Consider the following 23,546-nt stretch of genomic DNA (forward strand, 5'->3'; position numbering starts at 1 on the left):
ATCTTCTGCTGGTGAACCTTGGGTCCTGCCATCCATGTGGATGTTACTTTGAAACGTACCACCTCCCTAAGCATTGTTGCAGACCATGTACACCCTTTCATGGAAATTGTATTCACTGCTGGCTGTGGCCTCTTTCAGCAGGATAATGTGCCCTGCCACAATGCAAAAATGGTTCAGGAATGGTTTGAGGAGCACAACAATGAGTTTGAGGTGTTGACTTGGCCTCCAAATTCCCCAAATCTCAATCCAATTGAGCATCTCTGGGATGTGCTGAACAAACAAGTTTGATCTATGCAGGCCACACCTTGCAACTTAAATGACTTAAAATATCTGCTGTTAACATCTTGCTGCCAGATACCACAGCACACTTTCAAGGGTCTAGTGGAGTCCATGCCTCGATGGGTCAGGTCTGTTTTGGCAGTAAAAGGGGGTCCCTAACACAATATTAGGAAGGTGGTCATAATGTCATGCCTGATCGGTGTACACATGCATAATATTTCCTTATGATACCATAGCTCTGTTCCAAATCTATTGAGTTATTCTGCAGTCTACTGCTGACATAGGAAGGCAGCATATTAAATGGAACTTTTTATGTGACTGATTTGAAACACTATGCACAATATTCCAGTATGTCTAAAATTAGCACACAAAGATTTGGGTAAAATAGTTTTGATTTTTTTATTATTAGGACACTTGACTAACTACAGATTTTGTTTTTCCATTAGCATATTGCTATCCTAACAGTCTAAAATACAATAGCACACACAATAGTGGCTAATATGTTTTACCAAAACTGCTATCACATTAATTATATTTCTAATAGACATTTCTCTCATCTTGAATTTAATTTTGTACATTTTAAATACATCCACAAGTTACATGCAATGTTGCCTTAGAATTAGGCAAAAAGAATGTGCCCTGTGGAACAGGGCCCATTTGCTTGTATGATTTTGGATCTGATCCAGTAGTATATGACTACTTTCTGTGTTCTTGCAGATCCAGGAAAGTACAATTTCACACCACGTCTTTTCCGTCTGAGTGCCAGCGGTGGGACTTTTCAGGGAGAGGAGCAGTTTGGGTCCGCTCAAGTGACAGGAACTATCATGGCCATGCCATTCCTGCAGGAAAACTTATATTCAGCCCCTCAGCCTGGTACATAATGTCATTACATGACTGTAACCACGGATTCTCATAATGTCAACTTAAATTATACAATGTGCAACACATGACGAAATACAGTCAATAGTTTATATTTTCTCTACATCTTTCTCTGTTTTTGTTTTCTGTAGCTTTGTTCTTGGTGGATAACAGGATGGAAGTGTACCTGTGGCAAGGGCAGCAACCAGAAGATACAGAATGTACTGGCTCAGCCAAGATCCGCTGGGACAGTGAGAGGAAGTGTGCCATGGAAACAGTGCTACAGTACTGCCAAGGTTAGGAGATGGAATCTTTACTCAGGTTTAATAAAGGAAATTCATGCTAGTCCAGAGGTCTTCAACCCTGTTCCTGGAGACCAACTCCCCTGCAATGTTTATATCTAACCTCATCTTGAGTTAACTCTTGAGCTAACTCTACATGACCGTAAAGAGTTAGAAAATGTGATGTGTGTCAGATCTGCCCCATGTGCATCAGGTCTTAATGTGACAGCACATTAATATACCTGATGCAGTCAGTGTAATGGTAATCAAAGAACAAAAGAAAAAGAGAAAATCACTCAATATTCTTGACTAAATAACTTTTGTATCTTTGATAAGAATTAGTGTCTATATATATATATATATATATATATATATATATATATATATATATATATATATATATATATATATACATATATATATATATATATATATATATATATATATATATATATATATACATACATATATATATATATATATATATATATATATATATACATACATATATATATATATATATATATATATATATATATATATATATATATATATATATATATATATATATATATATTGTGACGGGTCGGAGCACAAGACAGACACAGGGGGTGTGGCGTCAGCCCTCGAAGAGGCATTTATTCACATCAAACACATAACTTGTTCACAAATGGGGGAATTAACAGACACTACAGGGGATCTGGTGTCCTCGGGGCAACCATAACTCGTCTCGGAAGGTTAGTGAGTGGACAGGATGGGTCCAGAAAAGGGGCGGGGTCCGGCGGTCGCACACGCTTCACCCTGGTCCGAGGCGCGAGGGGCAACGGCTTCGATGCGGCGGCTCATCCTCTTCAGCCGCGGACGTCGAGGGGAAGAGCGGCTCGGCGTACTAGCCCGTCAGCGGCATTACGTGAGCACTTCCATCCTGGACAGCAGGGGAGTCCCTCCGCGCTCCCTTCGTGGACCTCCGAGGACACCAGCGTGCATGCACAAGGGGAGAGGCCGGCCTCCTGGAGAGAGGCACGCTCTGCACTTAACAGTGGCGGTGATGAGGCTTCATGATACTCAGGTGTGCCTCATCACTCACAGCCATTTATCAATTCTCAGTAGTTTCAGCTCCCCTCCTCTCTCTATTACCCACACCAGTCGGGAACCTGGTGAAGGGCGGCGATTTCCAAGCCGGGGTGGCGCTGATCATGTGGGAGTGGCAGTCGCTTCGTCACTATATATATATATATATATATATAGGGAGTGCAGAATTATTAGGCAAGTTGTATTTTTGAGGATTAATTTTATTATTGAACAACAACCATGTTCTCAATGAACACAAAAAACTCATTAATATCAAAGCTGAATATTTTTGGAAGTTTTAGTTTTTAGTTTTAGTCCATAAAACCTTAGAAAAATCAGTCTTGAGATATTTCTTGGCCCAGTCTTGATGTTTCAGCTTGTGTCTTGTTCAGTGGTGGTCGACTTTCTGCCTTTCTTACCTTGGCCATGTCTCTGAGTATTGCACACCTTGTGCTTTTGGGCACTCCAGTGATGTTGCAGCTCTGAAATATGGCCAAACTGGTGGCAAGTGGCATCTTGGCAGCTGCACGCTTGACTTTTCTCAGTTCACGGGCAGTTATTTTGCGCCTTGGTTTTTCCACACGCTTCTTGCTACCCTGTTGACTATTTTGAATGAAACGCTTGATTGTTCGATGATCACGCTTCAGAAGCTTGGCTATTTTAAGACTGCTGCATCCCTCTGCAATATATCTCACTATTTTTGACTTTTCTGAGCCTGTCAAGTCCTTCTTTTGACCCATTTTGCCAAAGGAAAGGAAGTTGCCTAATAATTATGCACACCTGATATAGGGTGTTGATGTCATTAGACCACACCCCTTCTCATTACAGAGATGCACATCACCTAATATGCTTAATTGGTAGTAGGCTTTCCAGCCTATACAGCTTGGAGTAAGACAACATGCATAACGAGGATGATGTGGTCAAAATACTCATTTGCCTAATAATTCTGCACTCCCTGTATATGGGGGGTATGTGTTTGTGTGGAACGATTTTGGCAGGTAAGTGAAAATCTGAAAAAATCCTTAGAAATGAGCCCTGCTATATTAAAGGCACAGCTAAATGTGACATTTATTATATTGGTTTTATGTGAAAATTGTTTTAAGGTTACTTGTTATTTTTTAAAGCCTGTTTAATGCTAAAAATTATGGCTTTCAACTATAATGTACATATTACATGGCTATAATTATTGGCTTTTTTTTTTAGAGAGAAAGAAATCAGTGTAATAGAGGTATCAAACAGTATTATATCGGCGATACTGGGCTTCATGCATAGTATCTAGTAACAAGGCAATAAAACAAATATTTTAAACAAATTGCCTTTATATACTTTCAACATTAATTTAGATAGGCTGTGTGCAATTATTACAATATATAATATATATTTCAAAAAAATTGATTGACAGCATTAGTAACATAATAATGCTTAAATAATTCTTAATTTAATAATACCACATACTCCCTAATGTTACAGACCAGGAGTTAAAAAAAAAAAAAAGTCAGCCTAACCCTTTGTAAAATATTTACTTGAAACAGCCTCTGAGCGTTAATATTTCAGTAATTTAAGTGCTTATTTGCATGCTCAAGGTTCTGTGATGTGGGTTAATGAGAACATGACATGAAGATAAAAGTATAATCTTTTTCTTTTAGTATTTGTATTTTAATGTCTTTATTCTAAAATTATTTTCTTATACATATAGCTGCACAACTAGGCCAAACATTTATATTTTGATTATCTTGTCATATATTGCGAATGATATTTAATTTCATATGACTGCTACTGTTAATAGAAAATTACTTTTAAGGGTGTTCACACTTGTCACCATTGCCCTGTTCATTGGAGAGATGGACCAAGTCCAAGCCTATTGAAGCCTATGAAGTTATCATCATTATCATTATGTCTCATTATCCGAATGTGATTGTAAATAAAGTGAACTTTGCACCCAAATACAAGTTAGACTCACAGCGCTTACAGAGGTACAGGTGAAAAACAGCATTTCATGTGAACTGAGACACACACACTGAGACTAATTACAAATTACAGCATTTGATAATTACAATTTGATAAGATATATTTCAGTTTTATTATGTTTTTATTGTACAGCCCAAAGAAAAGAAAAGAAGGGAAAAAAAGAAAAGAAAATATCTGATTTGTATTCAGTCTTGACATTAGACCTAGTTGTAGTGCTAAAATTTTGGGTTGTTTGGGTCTGACCTTTCCCTGGTCACATTTAAATGACCTTACAAATTGTCAGCTTAGCATAGTTCACCTGAAAAAGAAAATTATGTTTGTTTACTTTTACTCAAGTACTTGGTCCACAAATGCATTACAGTGCAAATACCCTAATAAAATAATACTCCTGAGTCCTGTAAATGTATTAAGTACTCCTTTTCAATTATACTTGAGTAAAATTTGTATGTAATAAGTGTTAAAAGTAAAGTACTGATTGATGAATGTTTATTTTGCAATAGTATACTCCATCCTACGGCTCAGAATAGGTGTGGGTATGGTATGTAGCAACTATAATAAAAATGTTTGTTATTATTATTATTACCACCACAACTTGTCATACACTGATAACTGCTTTTGATTTTTACTTATATTTCAATAAAAATGCCATATGTATTTTAAAATGAGGAAAGGCAAACATTTTGTAAATGTATTGACAATGATAAACATACAATATAAAACCAGACATCACATATTGCAAGTTCAAATATTTATAAGTGAGCATCCCTATGCCCTACTCATCAAGAAGGTCAGAGCCCATGAAGTGGGGACTTTTGAAGGAGTAGGGCACTTGTGTATAATACTGAAGCCATTTAGAACGCACTTGACAAAGGGAGCACTGAAAGACCACTTAATTTCCTCAGAAGCTTCACATGGAATGTTACTACGACAAAGCTAGGCTGCAACAACAGGAATATCTTATTATTAATATATGATATTTAAATAAATGTACATTTATAATGACGTTTTAAAAATTAGCTTGATGCACTATATTGCGTAATGTTTTGGGACGCCTGCTTTTACGTTCACATGAACTTCAATGACATCCCCATTCTTAAAGGACAACTCCGGTGAGAAATGAACCTAGGGGTAATTAACAGATGGTTACAGAGTAGATCGTTCTCTGGGATGCGTTTTCATGGAACTCGAATGTAAAGAGTTTTATCTTTAAAAACAGATTAGCTTATAACACTAGTCTATGGGGCACAGAGTAGTGAAATTAAATCGCTAGTTAATACCACTAACAAGGCTAAAAATAGCCTCACACTAACACAGTAGCATAATGAGGGTCCCAACATGCAAACCGAAGCATTGAGAACTTTGTAAGAGTACAAACAGTTTAATAAGAAGACAGTTTATAGACATAGTGCATTACGCGTTCACGGACAGGCGCCATCTTGGAAAACAGTCTCGACTCATCGAGCGACGAGAGCTCTGCTAAGTGATGAACTGTGACTTGGAATCTCATATGGTCCGTTGTTTCCGGAAGAAAACACTGAACACAACAGAGAAAATAAATAAATAAATACAAAAATGTCCATGTTATTACATTTCACAAACTTAATTCCTATCGACCAGCTCACTTAGAACAGCGCTCGTAGATCGATTCATCGAGACTGTTTTTCGAGATGGTGCCTGTCCGTGAACGCGTAAGGCACTATGTTTACAACGTATCTTCTTACTAAACTGTTTGTACTCTTACAAAGTTCTCAATGCTTCGGTTTGCCTGTAGGGACCCTCATTATGCTACCGTGTTAGTGTGAGGTTATTTTGAGCCTTGTTAGTGGTATTAACTAGCGATTTAATTTTACCACCCTGTGTCTACCCTGTGCCCCATAGACAAGCATTATAAGCTAATCTGTTTTTAGAGATAAAACTGTTTACATTACATTTTCAAGAAAACGCATCCCAGAGAACGATTTACTCTGTAACCATCTGTTAATTACCCCTAGGTTCATTTCTCACCGGAGTTGTCCTTTAATAGGGTTTAAAATGGAGTTGGTCCACCCGCTGCAACTATAACAGAGAACACGTCTCCACTGATCAAGAGTCCAGTGGTGGCATGCTTTACACCACTGCAACCTACGCTTTGCATTTCACTTGGTGATGTAAGGCTTAGATGCAGCTGCTCGGCCATATATAACCCATTCCATGAAGCTCTTTAAGCGCTGTTTTTCAGCTAATCTAAAGGCCACATGAAGTTTGGAGGTCTGCAGTTATTGATTCTGCAGAAAGTTGGCGAATTCTATGCAAGACTTACCATGTTGATTCCATCTCTACTGTCATATCTACATTTAAAATGAATTGTGAAGAGTCGACACACGAAGTTCTAGTGAACAACATTCTAATCAACCAATTGGATTTGATGGACAAATTTTATAGTTTATGTCAAGTTTAGGCTTACAATCAGGATTAGGTGCTCTATCATTTCCCTCTGATTTTAGGAATAACTTATGGATAGAGTTCTAGAGTCTTAGGGGTAGGGATATGGTTTACAGGGATTAAATTTACAGACAGGAATGTTGTTCCAGGATCAACAAAATATGTTGACCCAGGAAAACATCTGCAAACTCTACAAAGTCTGGACGTGCCTGGATCATTTGACCATAAACGATTGCTTCCCTGAAGTGACCATCGCATGTTCCCTTCACTAACAGAGTAAGCGGACTTGTGGGAGGGCCCTTTGTAAAGGGATTTCGTTGTTCACTTTCATTTGGAACGCCCCTATGATGTCAACTTTCTGAAGTGCCCTTCAATAGTGCAAAAACGCCATTTGCAAATTTGCCCATTGTAATAAGAACTCTGGGCAGACATGCTAATTTTACAGCATTTGAAACTGCTATGGTAGTGGGAAAGATTTATGGGCATTAATTTGCCCAAATTCCACATTTGAGTATTTCATACAATGGGTTTAAACAGCTCGCCTGTTTACAGGAGCTTTAGTTCACAAACAACTGACCGTTCATGACCTAAATATGATTTTATATATATATATATATATATATATATATATATATATATATATATATATATATATATATATATATATATATATATATATATGACACATTTACAATAATACTGTTACAATGTTCAAAGTATAGTGAAGGAAGGAGACAGGGTCGGCTTGCTGGGACTCGTGTGTTTATCCCAGTACACACAACAAAAATGGCACACGCATTCAATTCAGTTCAAGTTCACTTTCTTGGTCCAATAACAACAGGTGTGCTCTCCAGAGCTCAACCGTCTTTTATCCGGTCTCCCCACGCATTCTCTCCAGATGACATTCTCTCCAGATGACATTCTCTCCAGGTGAATGTCATTGTGCACTTAACCCACTTACATACCGCTCATAACCTGCCTCTTCTCTCCCGTTACAAACCTCGCTGAACCACGCCCCTTGCCACAAATACATTCTAAAATAATTTGGCAGTGGTAACTTTTTCATGCCATCTGTTCTACCACACACCCAAGCTCCGAGGATCTCCCGTATTGGCTCCTTTTCTTAACTGGAGACTCGCTCTGACTGGATCTGACTTTGACTCAACGAGAATCAAATCCTGCAATCGGATCGGTCCAATTCAGGAATGAATCATTCCAAGTACTTCAGAGAGCTTTTACAGCTTATAGATAGTTACTTTTTGTAAAGATGATTTAAATATGTATTGAGTGCTATACAAAAACATCTGACTTTAATTCACTATTGTGGCCACGAATGTAGAATTTGTTCCCCAAACTTAGCAGTATGTATATAACATGGCACTCTGCCTGAAGTAATTGTTTGATCTAACTCAATTCATCTTAAGTTCATCAAAACATTAGCCAATTTTCCACCGCAATCAACCAGACTGCACTATGGGTTTACTCATTTAAAAGGTTGATTGAAAAGAATCGTCTTGTTTATGAATTGGACAGTGCTATCGCATCTCGGAGCGGGTTACAATGTCTTAATTTCAAAATAAGAATCCATGTTTTTATGAAAAGTAAAGGAGTAAAAAGTGTGATGATATGCTTAGGAATGATGAAATTCTATGTAGTAAAGTAAGAATTTCTCAATATAAAATTTCTTAATATTTTTTTTAAAACTTAAGTACAGTAATAAAGTAAACCAATATTTTGTAACTCCACCACTGCATTTGATTTATTCAGTCTTTAGCCTAGTCACTATTTACTTTCATTATATGGAAAAAAGCTGCCGTGAAAATGATTGTTGGCTCTGATCTCCTTTTGTATTTTTGTGAACATGAAGTACACGAGTTTGACCAACAACACAACCGACCATGTGTAAATATAGACAAAATGTTCATTTTTAGTTGAACCGAACACACACTGTGCATATTATTCCTTTGCTATATAATAATGACTTCCTTGTGTTTTTGTTTTTCAGAGAAGAACTCCAGACGGCCTCCTCAGGCCTACCTGATCCTGGCTGGTGCAGAACCACTCACCTTTACCAACATCTTCCCTTATTGGGAGAAAGACCCAAATATTAAAGTACAGGTATGTTACATCACCCATAGCTTTAAAAATGCTTGAGGCGTAAAGTAGTTTTTCTGTTACCTGCACCCATATTTATTATTAAAAAGCATTTATTAAATAAATCACTTTAGGTAAAATGCTCTCATTGCAATCTGGCCAACTACATTAATAAGAGGACTGTTTTAAGCCAAAATAACCTGCAAAATATGTACTTTGAAGGTTAATATAAATTTAATTGATAATTTATTTAATTACAGATACAAGTAATTCCCCAAAATATTAATTAAGTATAGCAATTTTATTTACTCAAATACCTTAACCCCTGTAGAATGCTGCTGAGGTGTTTTTGCTTGAAAAAGATTCTCATAGATGAATCATAAATGAATAGATGTTCGATTTTAATAAAGCCCAAAGCTCTTTAATATTGAAGCCTATGGATGATGAAATTCTATGTTTGAATGTGTATGCAGGTTGAAGGAGCCCATAATAAAGTGATTCTGGTTAAAGACGCCCTGTCTAAACTCAGCAGGCTGCAGTACACTGTGGAAGAGCTCACTTCCAAACCCCTGCCAGAGGGAGTGGACCCTCTGCACATCGAGTGCTACTTGTCAGATAAAGACTTTCAGGTAACAACCCTACATAATGAAACTCTCGCATACCCTTTACCAGTGGTGTCAAATCAATAAAAGCCAAGGTATGGCAAGTTCAGATGATGTCATGCAATCTAACAATATTGCGTGAAAGTATTTATACAATTAGTGTAGAATGACTGGAGAAAGACAAAAAAGCTGTTAAACACTAACTCATGATGCTCATCCAATAAAAAATAAAATAAAATAAAACAGATTAAAAGAATAAAAATCTTGATTTTTATTGTGTGACATCACTGTCTGAGTGCCAGCGGTTACGCCCACTGAGTGGCAAAAAATCAAAGAGGCAGCATTGGTTTTTAGCGTGAATGCTGTGAAAAACACACAAAACCAGGCCCAGCGCCAGAGGCTTGGCCCATCCCTGTGCCTCCCTCCAGACCGAGGGAGACGGAATTGATATTAGCGTGTCATTTTCTCACTCAGACCTCTGACACCTGCTGCTTCTGCTACCGACTGCTTTTCTAAAAAAAGCGTCCATCAAATGATTCAATTTCCAATGTGTTTTCGCTTCGGTGAGTAATGTAGCCAATCATAGTCGCCATTAGCCAATCAAGAGTTTGTTGATTTCTTGAACGCAATGGCCAATTAAAGGTGTTGTTGATAGAATCCACTCACCATCGAGTTCTGCATGTGCACAAGTCCTCTCTAACAAAGTGGCATAATGTAAATAAGAGATTAATTGTGTAACTTCACAAAACATAAAGGACATACATAACATAAAGGAAATTTGTGAGATCGCGTTCATTGAATGACTGCCAGCATATAAAGATTATGAAGGGAGCGCTCTTTCCACACTGTCTAACATTAGGCGATATAAAAATAAAAATAATAATAGGCCTATAATATGTTCAGAATTGGATTTTTATTTTATTTTATTTTTATTCCATTCTAAACAAGCGGCCACATACCCGCTTCAATACATTGGTCCATCTGCATATAAATGTGGGATTTACTCTCAAAATTGTGATGACTTACAGTGATAAATATCAGGAAAATATGATTCCTGGAAAATACGATGGATCAATGAACCCTGTCATGCAGAAGCTCTTCTGCCACTCAGTTCTGGCTGAGGGGGCGTGTTCTGGTGGGAATGTGACATCACTGCATAGCCTCTATAAAATGAATAAATTGATCCACATAGTATACACAATAAAATAGTTTTAAAAAACTCTGTAAAAATCACGGTGACAACATCTGGAGCAGTAAGTTTCAGAACCATAAAATGAACAAACACCAATTATTATCATATGGCTTTCATCAGCTTGGAGTTTAGCTACCCTTTCTAAACTTGTTTTTATGTGACTGTCTAATAGTTAATTTAAAAGGTTACGGTAAGGGTTTGACAAAAGCCTTAACCTCAGCCTTTGCGATCCTGTGTTCATTTATGCCAGTGCGCAGCAATGCACCCAGGAAAAGCAATATCACACAATAGTTGTGTGATATGGCTCTATATCAGCATGGCTGTTATTTGTAGCCTAGAAATCTAGACGCACCCTAGCGGCAGCAAATCTAATTAGATGTTGGTCTGGCTTGTCAGGCTATATTATTTGACCATATTTGTGGCAACATTCTACTACAGAGCCATAAGCAGTTTCTAGGCAGCCGTGCCAGGCCAGCTGCCTCAGACCGGAAGCTAGAGTGGAGATTATAGCTTCATTAAAGGCAGGGTTATTGGTGGAGTGGTAGAGTTTGTATTTGTGGTAAGGGCTGAGCAATATATGTTTTCTATAATATCGTAATTGCAGTTTTAAAGATGTGACATTATCGAGTATGTCCCTCATGGCAAAAAACACACAAAAACACACCATCCATACAATGTGTGTTGTTCCCTAGTAGCTTACGCAATTGTTTCTCAACCCTGTTTCTGGAGGCACACCAACAGTGCACATTTTGGATGTCTCGCTTATCTTACCCATGTATTTCTGGTCTTGGAGTCTCTACTAACAAGCTGATGATTTGAATCAGGTGTGTTTGATTTATGAAGTGTTAAAAAAATGTGTAATATTGATGTGCCTATAGACACATGGTTGTGAAACACTGGGTTAGACCACTACGTGCATATTTTGGGGCTGTTTATTACACTACACCATTTTCAACTAATAACATAAAACATTTTTTATGTGTTTTGGCCAACCATTTACACGACAATGCCTTTTTGGGGACCTGAAGACACAAATTTGAAAATTAAACCGAGGGTTACTAGTTCAGTCTGAATGTCATAATGGAAATGTCAGCAAATGCTAAATTTGGTATAATAGTTTTCTAATGTTGTCTCACATTGACAGATTGTATTTGTTTTGCAGAGTGTTTTGGAAATGACACGGGATGAATTTTACACCCTACCAAACTGGAAACAGCTGAATCTGAAAAAGAGCAAAGCCCTCTTTTAAAAAAAAGAAATTTGTCTACGATCTGTTGTATATTCACTTAAAGTAATTACTAAGGAACTTTTCTCTGTTTTTCACCAATATGTACAGTTGTTGTTTTTATTTTGTTTTTAACAGATGAACCTACCTATGGCTGTAGCAGTTTCATATTTCAAACATCAGTAGCTTTTGGTTACCAGACTTTTCTACTCATTTTAAGTTTGCAAAAAAGCGTACGTTTTTGGAGTTCGCATGATCATATCATAAATCTGTCTCGCTACTCACAAGCTTGAATTTAAATATGTACCGGTATCCAGTTTTATTTTCTCCCTGTTTAACCCTGTTGCTATCAAACTGTGACCTTAAAATGCATTAAACACTAATGGTGACAGTTTATGTAATCAGTCACTGAGCTCTGTGCAAGATTCAAAGTGGAAAGTGAATAGCTTTTTTAAGCCATAATGTGTGCACATATAAAGTGCACTGCTGGCACAGGACTTAATATGACTAATATACAGTATTATATGACTGATCTTTTTAATGTGGCAATACAGTTACAACAATATTACAGATACATCAATATGTATGTGGATTCTCAAAATATATGAATGTGTTGTTTGTCCATTACCAGAATTATGCCACTAAAACATACTGTAGCAGCTCTTGGTTGACAATAAATATTATTCAATATCATACCACTAGGTGTCACTGTTCTTTATTCATTCTCATTGTCTGATAATAATTTGCAAGACTATTTCACCCTCAAAAGATTTACAGACACCTTGAGGATATGCAAAAACCCATACCATTTAATATTATTATTATTATTATTATTTTATTAAATGTTTACTTTGAAAGCATTTCTAAAACAACCTAAATAGGCATATCTATACTGGCAAAATCTCTTTTAAAGTGTTCCTGTGTCTTGAGATAAGGTTTAATGGTGTTGTGTTCTACAACACTGATCACTGCTGAGCTGGAGGAAATGCGCTTGGCAGAAAGGGTAGCAAATTAAGTGGCAAATCAGCAATGTGTGAATCGCTGATTACTGGAACTTTGACAAAATTAAAATGTAGGCTAACTACAAACTGATGATGTACTGGGCAAGACTAGCAGTCATTTGAGACTGATTAAATTAGCAATTTTTTCTCTCTGTTACTTGTACCTTTTCTATTCTGTAAATATAGGCTATGTATCAAAGAGATTAATATATGTATTCTGTTGACATGTCTTTGTATTCCATATTTTAATATATTTATAAATACTGCGATCAGAAACCATTTGGGGGTAATATCATTTGAAAAGTCTTATGCTCACCAATGCTACATTTGATAAAATTAATCGTTTATTAAAAGTATATATATATGTGTGTGTGTGTGTGTGTGTGTGTGTATATACATGAATATATGGTAACACTTTATTTTAAGGTTCAGTTATTAACTATTAATTAGTTGTTTATTAGCATGCATATTACTAGGATATTGGCTGTTTATTAGATCTTATTAATGCCTTATTCTACATCCCTTAATCCTACCCAGTACCTAAACTTAAATGCTAAAAAAACTACCTTACTAACTATTAATAAGCAGTAAATTAGGAGTTTAAATATATATACTGCTTACATATATACACACACACACACACACACACACTCACCTAAAGGATTATTAGGACCACCATACTAATACTGTGTCTGACCCCCTTTCGCCTTCAGAACTGCCTTAATTCTATGTGGCATTGATTCAACAAGGTGCTGAAAGCATTCTTTAGAAATGTTGGCCCATATTGATAGGATAGCATCGTGCAGTTGATGGAGATTCGTCCCGGACGTCCCCCAGGCCACCCCCGATCAGGCTGGAGAGTACCAAATACCTGTGAGTATCAAGGGGGGTATATATCAGGCCTTGGTGGATTCAGGATGTAACCAAACCTCTATCCATCAAAGCCTGATTCAACCGGAGGCATTGGATACAAGCCGCGTGGTTAAGGTGAGGTGTGTTCACGGGGATGTGGTGAAATATCCGGTTGTCCCAATTACGATTCAAATCAGGGGAGAAAACAATAGTGTAGAGGTGGAGGTTAGTCCTCACCTCCAGCATCCGATAATCTTGGGAACGAATTGGCCCGCGTTTGCGGTTTTATTGGGGTCATTATGTGCGAATGCCTTTGGGCAAATAAGGCTCGGTTAGGGACGGCGCGAGTGCAGCTTGGAGAGACGGAGACGGGACCGCGGCAGGCGGCTCCAGAGGAACCGAGCGCGATCGAGAGACTGATTCTCTCGGACCGCGATGACTTTTCTCTGGAGCAGTCTCAGGATGAGACCTTAAAACATGCATTTAGGCAGGTCCGCTCCATCGACGGCCAGTCTCTCCAACCTGCCCTTCCCCTCACCTATCTGTATTTTGCCATCCTAAAAGATCAGTTGTATTGAGTGACTCAAGACACTCAGACCAAAGTAGATACAACCCAATTGTTAGTTCCAAAGAGCCGCCGGGAAATGCTTTTCCGGGCGGCTCACTCCAATCCTATGGCGGGCCATTTGGGACAGGCGGCAACACTAAATAGTCTCATGACCCGATTCTTTTGGCCAGGCATTCATGACAACGTGCGCAGTTGGTGCGCGTCTTGTCCGGAATGTCAGTTGGTGAACCCACTGGCCGCCCCAAAAGTGCCTTTGCACCCTCTTCCGTTAATGCAGGTCCCCTTCGAAAGAATTGGGATGGACCTCATCGGGCCATTAGAACGATCAGTGCGTGGGCATCGTTTTGCTTTAGTCATAGTGGACTACGCAACATGATACCCAGAGGCAGTGGCCCTCCGCAACATTTCCGCGAAAAGTGTTGCGGACGCATTGTTTCGACTTATCTCCCGGGTCAGGGTTCCGAAGGAAATCCTCACTGACCAAAGCTCGAACTAGCTTCTATCACCCACAAACGGACGGTTTTGTCGAAAGATTTAATCACACTCTTAAAACCATGATCCGTAAGTTCGTTCAGGAAGACGCCAAGAATTGGACAGGTTTTTCGAGCCCTTGCTATTCGCTGTGCAGGAGGTCCCGCAAGCCTCCACGGGGTTTTCCCCTTTTGAGCTTCTCTACGGACGCCAGCCTCGTGGGGTGCTGGATGTCCTGCGAGAAACTTGGGAGGAAGGACCGTCCTCGGCTAAAAACGAAATTCAGTATGTGCTGGACTTGCGAACAAAACTCCACACATTGGGGCGGCTATCAAGGGAGAGTTTGTTGCAAGCCCAGGAGCCGGCTGTATAACAGGAACTAGGCTGCGCAAATTCACGCCGGAAGAGAAGGTACTTGTATTACTCCCAACATCGCGCTCGAAATTGATGGCTAAGTGGCAGGGACCTTTTGAGGTCGCACGACAAGTCGGGGATCTCGATTATGAGGTAATACGGTCCGATAGGAGTGGGGCTCGTCAGATTTATCACCTCAACCTGTTAAAAAAATTGAATGATCTCGGGCCGGAGGCGAACATCAAACCACAATCTTTTGCACTGGTTCCCGGGGGAGATCACCTCTCGCCGTCCCAACTCACTGATTTGTCAAAATTACAGGCTGAGTTTGCCGACGTGTTCTCGCCCCTACCGGGTCGTACTAATCTGATTCAGCACCATATCGAGACCGAGCCGGGCGTGGTAGTTCGCAGCCGGCTGTATTGCTTACCTGAGCACAAAAAAAGGTGGTTCAGGATGAATTAGGGGCTATGCTCGACAGGGGGGTAATAGAGGAATCCAGCAGTGACTGGGCGAGCCCGCCGAGACCGACGGCTCTGTCCGGTTTTGCGTGGATTATCGCAAGGTGTACGCTATGACGAAATTCGATGCGATGACGAGTTTCTTGATCGGCTAGGCACGGCTCGCTTTTACTCGACATTGGACTTAAAAAAGGGCTATTGACAGATCCCCTTGTCTCCATTATCCAAAGAAAAGACAGCTTTCACAACACCGTTTGGATTAAACAAATTTGTTACCCTTCCATTCGGCTTGTTCAGGGCTACCGCTACCTTTCAGCGACTCATGGACAGGATTCTGCGTCCCCATGCGACATATGCTACTGCCTACCTGGGAAATAAAATTTTTGGGGAATCTGTGCAGGACTGTCTTGGTCTGGCAACCAAAAACGCACTTTTTTGGTGACATTGTAATTGTGCACATCACCTGTGCAGCAGCCTACGAGCCAGCGCTTTGATGGGTGCAGCCTGTTACTTTCGCTCTCTCCCTCTCTCTCTCTCACGCTCTTCCGGTAGAATTGTCCATAAGGCCCATACAAGGAAATTCCGCCCCCATTAACATCAAAGGGATCGCAAAAAACTTGCCGAAACTTATGACTAACCGGAAGTAGTATTTTTGACAAAGAAATACTCCCATCAAACGTCCACCTTAAAGGGGGGGTGAAACACTCAGTTTCAGTCAGTGTCATGTCAATCTTGAGTACCTATAGAGTAGCATTGCATCCTGCATATCTCCGAAAAGTCTTTATTTTTTTTATAATTATATAAGAAAGATGCGCTGTTCCGAGTCTTTCCGAAAAAAGCCGAGCGGGTGGGGGCGTGTCGTGTGAGTGGAGCTAAATAATGACGTGTGCAGCAGCGCGCTGCAGTGAGGAAAGTGAGTCGCTCTGTGAGCAAAGTGATTCGCTCTGTGAGCAAAGTGATTCGCTCAGTGAGGAAAGTGATTCGCCCGCCGCGTGAGGAAAGTGATTCGCTCTGTGAGGAAAGTGATTCGCCCGCCGCGTGAGGAAAGTGAGTCGCTCTGTGAGGAAAGGGATTCGCTCTGTGAGGAAAGTAATTCGCTCAGTGAGGAAAGTGATTCGCCCGCCGCGTGAGGAAAGTGAGTCGCTCGGTGAGGAAAGTGATTCGCCCGCCGCGTGAGGAAAGTGATTCGCTCAGTGAGGAAAGTGATTCGCCTGCCGCGTGAGGAAAGTGATTCGCCCGTCGCGTGAGGAAAGTGATTCGCTCAGTGAGGAAAGTGATTCGCCTGCCGCGTGAGGAAAGTGATTCGCCCGTCGCGTGAGGAAAGTGCTAATACAGATCGACCGCCGGCCTATCAGTGGGTAAGTCAGTAGCTACTGGTTATATCACCTGTTTAGCATCCTACAAGCCAGCGCTTTGATGGGCGTAGCCTGTTGCTTTCGCTCTCTCCCTCGCTCTCTCTCACGCGCTTCCGGTAGAATTGTCCGTAAGGCCCATACAAGGAAATTCCGCCCCCACTAACGTCAATGGGAACGCATGATCTCAAAAAACTTGCCGAAACTTATGACTAACCGGAAGTAGTATTTTTGACAAAGAAATACTCCCATCAAACGTCCACCTTAACTTTTGAAACTTTGTCTATGTTTAGTATGGGATTCCAAGTCTTTAACAGTGTAAAAAGATCAGTATGCATGAAACAGCATTTCACCCCCCCTTTAACTTTTGAAACTTTGTCCATGTTTAGTATGGGATTCCAAGTCTTTAACAGTGTAAAAAGATCAGTATGCATGAAACAGCATTTCACCCCCCCTTTAAGCATTGAAAATCCCCATTTCCACCATCAGGGCAATAATTAAGAAGCTTCATTTATCTAAAGATGTTACAAATCTGCCTGAAAGAGGACGTGTGTGTATATTGTCCTTATGCACGGTGAGGAGGAACTTTTGAGTACACAAAGACTCTCCAATGATCACAAATGGAGAATCACAGAGATTAGTTGAGTCTTGGGGTCAGAAAGCCTAAAGAAAGCCTAAAACAAAAAATTCAAACAACCCCTATCACCACATGTTGTTTGGAAGGGATTCAAGAGAAATCCTCCTCGCTCATCCATAAACAAACTCCAGCATATTCAGTGGTCAGACACGACTGGAAAGTCAAAAGGGACCTGGTTCTGTGGTCAGATGAAACTATAAAATAGCTTTTTGGCAGCAAATCTACCAGATGGGTTTGGTGCAAACAGGGATAAAAAGTACCCCATGCCCACGACTAAAAAACTTTGATGATTTTTTTAATAAGAGATCAAAAGGACATTCAATGCAGATTTATTTTTTACAGCCATATTTGATCATATTTACCAGGGTGGTGACACGTTTGGCAGTAGATGGGTCAGCATCTGCAAACTGTGATTCACTTTGTATTCTGACAGCTTTCTATCAGAACCAGTATTAACTTCTTGAGCAATTTAAGCTACAGTTACTCGTCTGTTTGATCAGACCACACGGGTCAGCCTATGCATCAATGAGCTTTGGCTGCCCATGATGACCCTGTCGCTGGTTTACCACTGTTCCTTCCTTGGACCACTTTTTTTTTTTTTTTTTTTGTGAACAATTGTTTTTATTGAATAGTCAGAACAATAAGGAGAAGACAACATATTTGATTGTTACCCTCCCCCCACTGACCACTTTTGATAGATACGGGCTACTGCAGATCGGAAACACCCCACAAGAGCTGCAGTTTTGTAGATGCTCTGACCCAGTCATCTATAGCCCTCACAATTAACCTTACACTTGCCCCTTTTTCCTGGTTCTAAAACATCAACTTTGAGGATAAAATGTTCACTTGCTGCCTAATATTTCCCGTCCACTAACAGGTGCTGTGTTGAAGAGATAAGTCAGTGTTATGTCATAATATTATTCTGATATTAAGCATCTGCTTATGCTTGTTTGAAATGACATGTTAAGACATATTGAAAATGTAAAACGTTTGTTACAGTTAAATCATATACAGCAGTAAGGATTTGATGAATAAAAAGGGTAGCATTGCTGTGCTGCCTCGTACCATATGCGTCATATGAGGTGAAGGCTCTGCTTTTACACTCCACAGCACTTTGATTAGCTTCTCAGCCTTTCACACATTAACACACACAGGTGAATTCATCAGCACAGATGGTCGAGCCCCAGTCTGTCTTTCAGAGTGGCAGATTACAAGATTACCATCTAAATTTATTTAATTCACAGAGTTGTGATACCGTGTTACAGGAAAAATTACAAGTGGATCTTTGAGACATGAGCCACAAGAGTTGATTTTTGGAACAATCGAATGTAGTTGTATTTCCTAGAATGTTAAAGCAACGTTATGGCTCCACAATTTGCATCAAGACTATACCCTAGCAAAAGCACCTGCTTTGCATATCCATGCTGCTCAGAGAATGAAAAAAGAAACTGTAAAAGAAACAAAACAAAACAAAAATATTCTACACAGTCTGAAATTAAATGCAGTCATGTCCTTGGAGTGCTACTTGGCTGATAATAATTATTTCAAGAATGACAAGAGCAAAACAAAGATCAAGGATAAAAAACCCCAGGATCCACGTCAAAACAAGTATTGTCCCACATTCTTCTTAAGACGGTGCTGAACAATTGAAGCATCTAATCAATATTCTCTCTAAACTCAGGACTTTTATCCTCTATTGATTATGGGCTATAAATAGTAGACCTCTTCAAGGACCATGAGCAACTCATAATATTGTACAGCAATCAAAACTTCACCATTAAAGCTCTGGAGTGAGTCTCTGAATACTTTCCATTTTGAAGAATGTAGGCCTGTTTATTTTCTAACCAAAAACTCCCTTGCACCCATAGACAATAAAAAACATGGACTGAAGAAAAGTGAAGCCACCAACGTCCGAATATGGTGCTGACATCTAACAGCAGATCTGGGACGAGTCTGCACAGTAGTGACCTTGGGACTGGAGTCTGTGCAGTAGGGAGCAGGAAGCAAAGCTGTGATATAAAAGGCCTGCCCCCACTCTTGCGTTGTCTCCTGTCCATTAGAATACATGGAGGGGAATAAATGGAATACCTGAAGTTATGACCTATACCTTGGGGCGATCAAGATGCTTTGGCTTTAGTTTTTAACACGTGTGCGGCAGGCTTGCTTGCGCCCCTGCAAATGACCCTCTTTTTAATAGACCCTTTTCACATTTCCAGGTTTCTCAGAAGCAGACGTCGTCATAGTTGGGTTAACTTTTTAAATATTAAAGGGGTGGTTGCATGCGATTTCACTTTTTTAACTTAAGTCAGTGTGTAATGTTGCTGATTGAGCATAAAAAGCATCTGCAGAGAGACAGCTCTGAAAGTTCAATGTAAACGGAGATGTCTTTTAAATTTATGGCAGTTTATTGCCTACAAAAACAACCGGTTTGGACTACAACAAGCTTCTTCCCGGGTTGGTGACATCATAAACCCTTGCTAGTCACAGCAGATGTGACTTCTGCCTGTAATGGTAAAGCTGGGCATACACTGTGCGATTTCTATGCGGTTTCAGCAAGGTTACCTACTCACACTGTACGAGTAGATCGCATGCGATGTAAAGCCAAAGCTCACGATTTATGTGCTCACACTGTGCGGTCCGATTGTCAAGCGCGACTTGACTGCTCACACTGTACGGGTGAATTCAACACGTCGGACCCACCGAACCCGGATGTTGGTGGCTGCTTCAAACGAAGAAACATGCTTTCCCGGGAGAAACGCGCTGCCTTGGGGATATGCGCAATTCTGTGTGCAGAAAAGTCAAAAAAAAGAGGCGTAGGCTTATCTGGACACGCAGGTGGCTTGGAAGACGTGGGCAGTATGGTTTATCCATTTTGCAACGCGAACTGGAGGTAAGCAGCCGTATTTACTAGTTGCCATATCAACATTATCTAGACAAGAAATTTCGCCAAAATTAAATAAATTAAAAATCTTTGGAAGATATCACTGAACATTTATTTAAGCATACCAAAATTATTTCCTTCTTAAATTAACTTTTCATCTCTGTTTTTAGTGTTTATTTAAAATAAGACAAATCTGATATTATTTTAATCTTATATCTGTTATTTAACAGTTGAGATCGTTCTTTAATGCTGATCTAACAGCAGAAGACACGAGCTGGGTTTAAATCCCAGTGGACCAGATGGGGTGCCTTAGCTGCGTTTCAATGAATGAGCCCGTAAACGGCTATTATACTCTATACCTTTATGAATTATTTTGGGAGACCATGAGAAAAAGATGACTAATCACTGAGAGTCAATGTTCAGAAATTTCAACTATGCTGTATAGCTGCATAGAACATGGGTGCAGTGTGCACATCACTGTAGGCTATTCAGCAAATATATTTTTGATTAAAAAAATGCCATTCATTTTTTTAAGTAAATAATTATATTTTATTGACAAAATATTTTAGTTTGTCTTGTATATTATTTTTTTATTATATCAGATAACATTTTAAACTGTCATTTGGTCTTTTTATAATGTACCCCACTATGGGGCATGTTGTCACATTTCACTTAAATTCTGTCAGGGTAAATCAAGAAAAAAGTATACACTGTATCAATGAAACACAACCACGTAATTGTACTACGTGTGTGAAATGTGGGAAGAAATATATACTCTGAACCCCAAGTGGATATACACAAACTGAGAAAGTCAGTGTTAGGTTGTGCCCCGCTCTCCCCTACATGTCTTGTTATCCCAGTCTACATAATAAAACTAATACCTTGCCTACCTACTGGTAAATGGTAAATGGTTCAGTCAAGTGGGTCATATAGGTTATATTAAGCTTGAACATCATATGTAGTGCTTAGCCATATGACTGGTATATTTATGTATGCAAACCATGTTTTACTGTTTGAACCCTATTTCACTGATTATCATGTCAGCTTGTAATATTACTGTGCCATTTCTGGTGTAGTTATCATGTCATGTATCATGTAGGTGGATGATATGAAGGGCTTTTGGGACCTCCTAAGAATTTCTGTGGAGGACTTCAATTTCCTCTTGGAGAAGGTGGCTCCACACATCACAAAGAAGGACACCCACTTAAGAAAGGCTATTAGCCCCAAGGAAAGGCTTTCGGTCACACTTCGGTTCTTGGCAACAGGTGAATGTACACACAAATCTAATCACAATTTAAGACCCCCTTTCTCTGTATCCTTCTCCATTCATCTAGGAATATTGATATTGGGCATCTTCCATACTTGTCTGTCTGTGTGTCTCACAGGTGAAACCTTCAACTCATTAAGTTTCCAATATCGAATTGGAAGCACAACACTGAGCAGGATTGTTATGGAGACCTGTGCAGCCTTAACTTCTGTACTACGTGAGGAATACTTAAAGGTTAATGAATGTATTAGTCAAATATGTATAATTGTACTCCTTTTTTAAATAGATTATTAAATTAACCATGTCAACTTTGTAAGCAGAACAAATTATGCTGTTATTATTATATATTTTATCATTTAAATTGCACATCTTTTAAATTGAAGCATTGAATGATAAAGTCAAAACATTGGTAACACTTTAGAATAAAGTTTGGTTAACAATACTTGATGTATTAACTAACAATGAATAATTTTTTGTTACAGTATTTCTTTAATTTTTGTAAACATTTAACAAAATACAACTTTACATTGTTTGTTTATGTTACTTGAAAGTGAATAAAGGTAAAAACTGTAACTTTTTAGTTTAATAATATATAAGTAAATATTGAAATTATCATAATCTAATAATACATGCTGCAGAAGTATTGTTTTTTGTGCACGTATACTGTTGAAGTTAACAAATGTCTACATGTCACAGACACCAACAACTGAGTCTGCGTGGAAGGCCATTGCCAAAGATTTTGCAGACAAGTGGAACTTTCCACACTGCTTAGGGGCTGTGGATGGCAAACACATCTTCATTCAACCCCCTGCCAACACTGGAAGCATGTTTTACAACTACAAGTCCAGGTTTTCCATCATACTACTGGCAGTAGTTGACGCCCAGTACAAGTTTGTTTATGCGAGTGCAGGAACCCAGGGCAGAGTGTCTGATGCTGGTGTGTTTGCCCAGTCTGACCTGATAGTTGCTATGGACAAGGGCCTACTTCATGTCCCCCCAGATGATACCCTGCCCAACACTAATGTTATGATGCCCTACATGTTCATCGGCGATGAGGCCTATCCGCTACGAACAGATCTCATGAAGCCCTATCCTTTTCGATATCTGAACATGGATCAAAGGATTTACAATTACCGTCTTTCCAGGGCACGCCGCTTTGTTGAAAACGCCTTTGGAATTTTAGCAAATCGCTTCAGAGTCTTTAGAACAACCATTTGCCTGAATCCAGACAAAGTGGTTAATGTTCTTTTTGCATGTCTTTGCCTGCACAACTTTTTACGCAGCCAAAAATCTGATGCCTATGTGCCACCCGCCTATGTGGATTATGAAGATGCCAACCATCAGCTTGTTGAAGGGGAATGGAGGAGAGAGGGAGTGCTACAGTCTGCATCAATGGGAAGAGCAAGAAACCCCTCTGTGGAAGCCAAGAAACAAAGAGACACACTTTGTCAATACTTTGTTTCACCTGCAGGGAGTGTTTCATGGCAAGAGGATATGGTGTAGTAATTGTATTGCTCATTCTAATTTAAATGTCTTGTTTGCAGTTAAAACATTTTTTTTAATTCTCACCAAGTTGGATGGTGGACATGCCTTGTTGATTTTTTTTCCAAATAACAGTATTAAAAACCAAACCATTTCATTAGTTTGTTTTCTTCAAAAAAATATATTTTCTTTAAAAAAAAAACACAAATGTTTTCTTAAGGCACAAGTG

At 39.4% G+C, this 23,546-nt stretch overlaps 2 protein-coding genes across 2 annotated transcripts in view; both read left to right on the forward strand.

Annotated features, from left to right (window-relative positions):
* Window positions 1–12,686, forward strand: part of svild (supervillin d) — a 61,144-nt gene extending 48,458 nt beyond the window's left edge. Inside the window, exons 20-24 of the mRNA XM_067429342.1 lie at window positions 997–1,152; window positions 1,290–1,433; window positions 8,884–8,996; window positions 9,446–9,601; window positions 11,929–12,686. Of these exons, the coding sequence (XP_067285443.1) occupies window positions 997–1,152; window positions 1,290–1,433; window positions 8,884–8,996; window positions 9,446–9,601; window positions 11,929–12,015 (656 nt within the window). The 3' untranslated portion in view covers window positions 12,016–12,686. The remainder of the gene's footprint in view (window positions 1–996; window positions 1,153–1,289; window positions 1,434–8,883; window positions 8,997–9,445; window positions 9,602–11,928) is intronic.
* Window positions 12,687–20,517: 7,831 nt separating this feature from the next.
* On the forward strand, window positions 20,518–23,338 carry LOC137055695 (uncharacterized). Its single transcript, XM_067429578.1, has 4 exons — window positions 20,518–20,577; window positions 21,668–21,833; window positions 21,954–22,069; window positions 22,532–23,338. Exons 2-4 carry the CDS (start codon window positions 21,677–21,679, stop codon window positions 23,336–23,338), a joined length of 1,080 nt encoding a protein of 359 aa, XP_067285679.1. The 5' UTR covers window positions 20,518–20,577; window positions 21,668–21,676.
* Window positions 23,339–23,546: the final 208 nt, after the last annotated feature.

The sequence above is a fragment of the Pseudorasbora parva genome, chromosome 21 (assembly GCF_024679245.1).
Source record: "Pseudorasbora parva isolate DD20220531a chromosome 21, ASM2467924v1, whole genome shotgun sequence".
Classification (NCBI taxonomy): domain Eukaryota; kingdom Metazoa; phylum Chordata; class Actinopteri; order Cypriniformes; family Gobionidae; genus Pseudorasbora; species Pseudorasbora parva.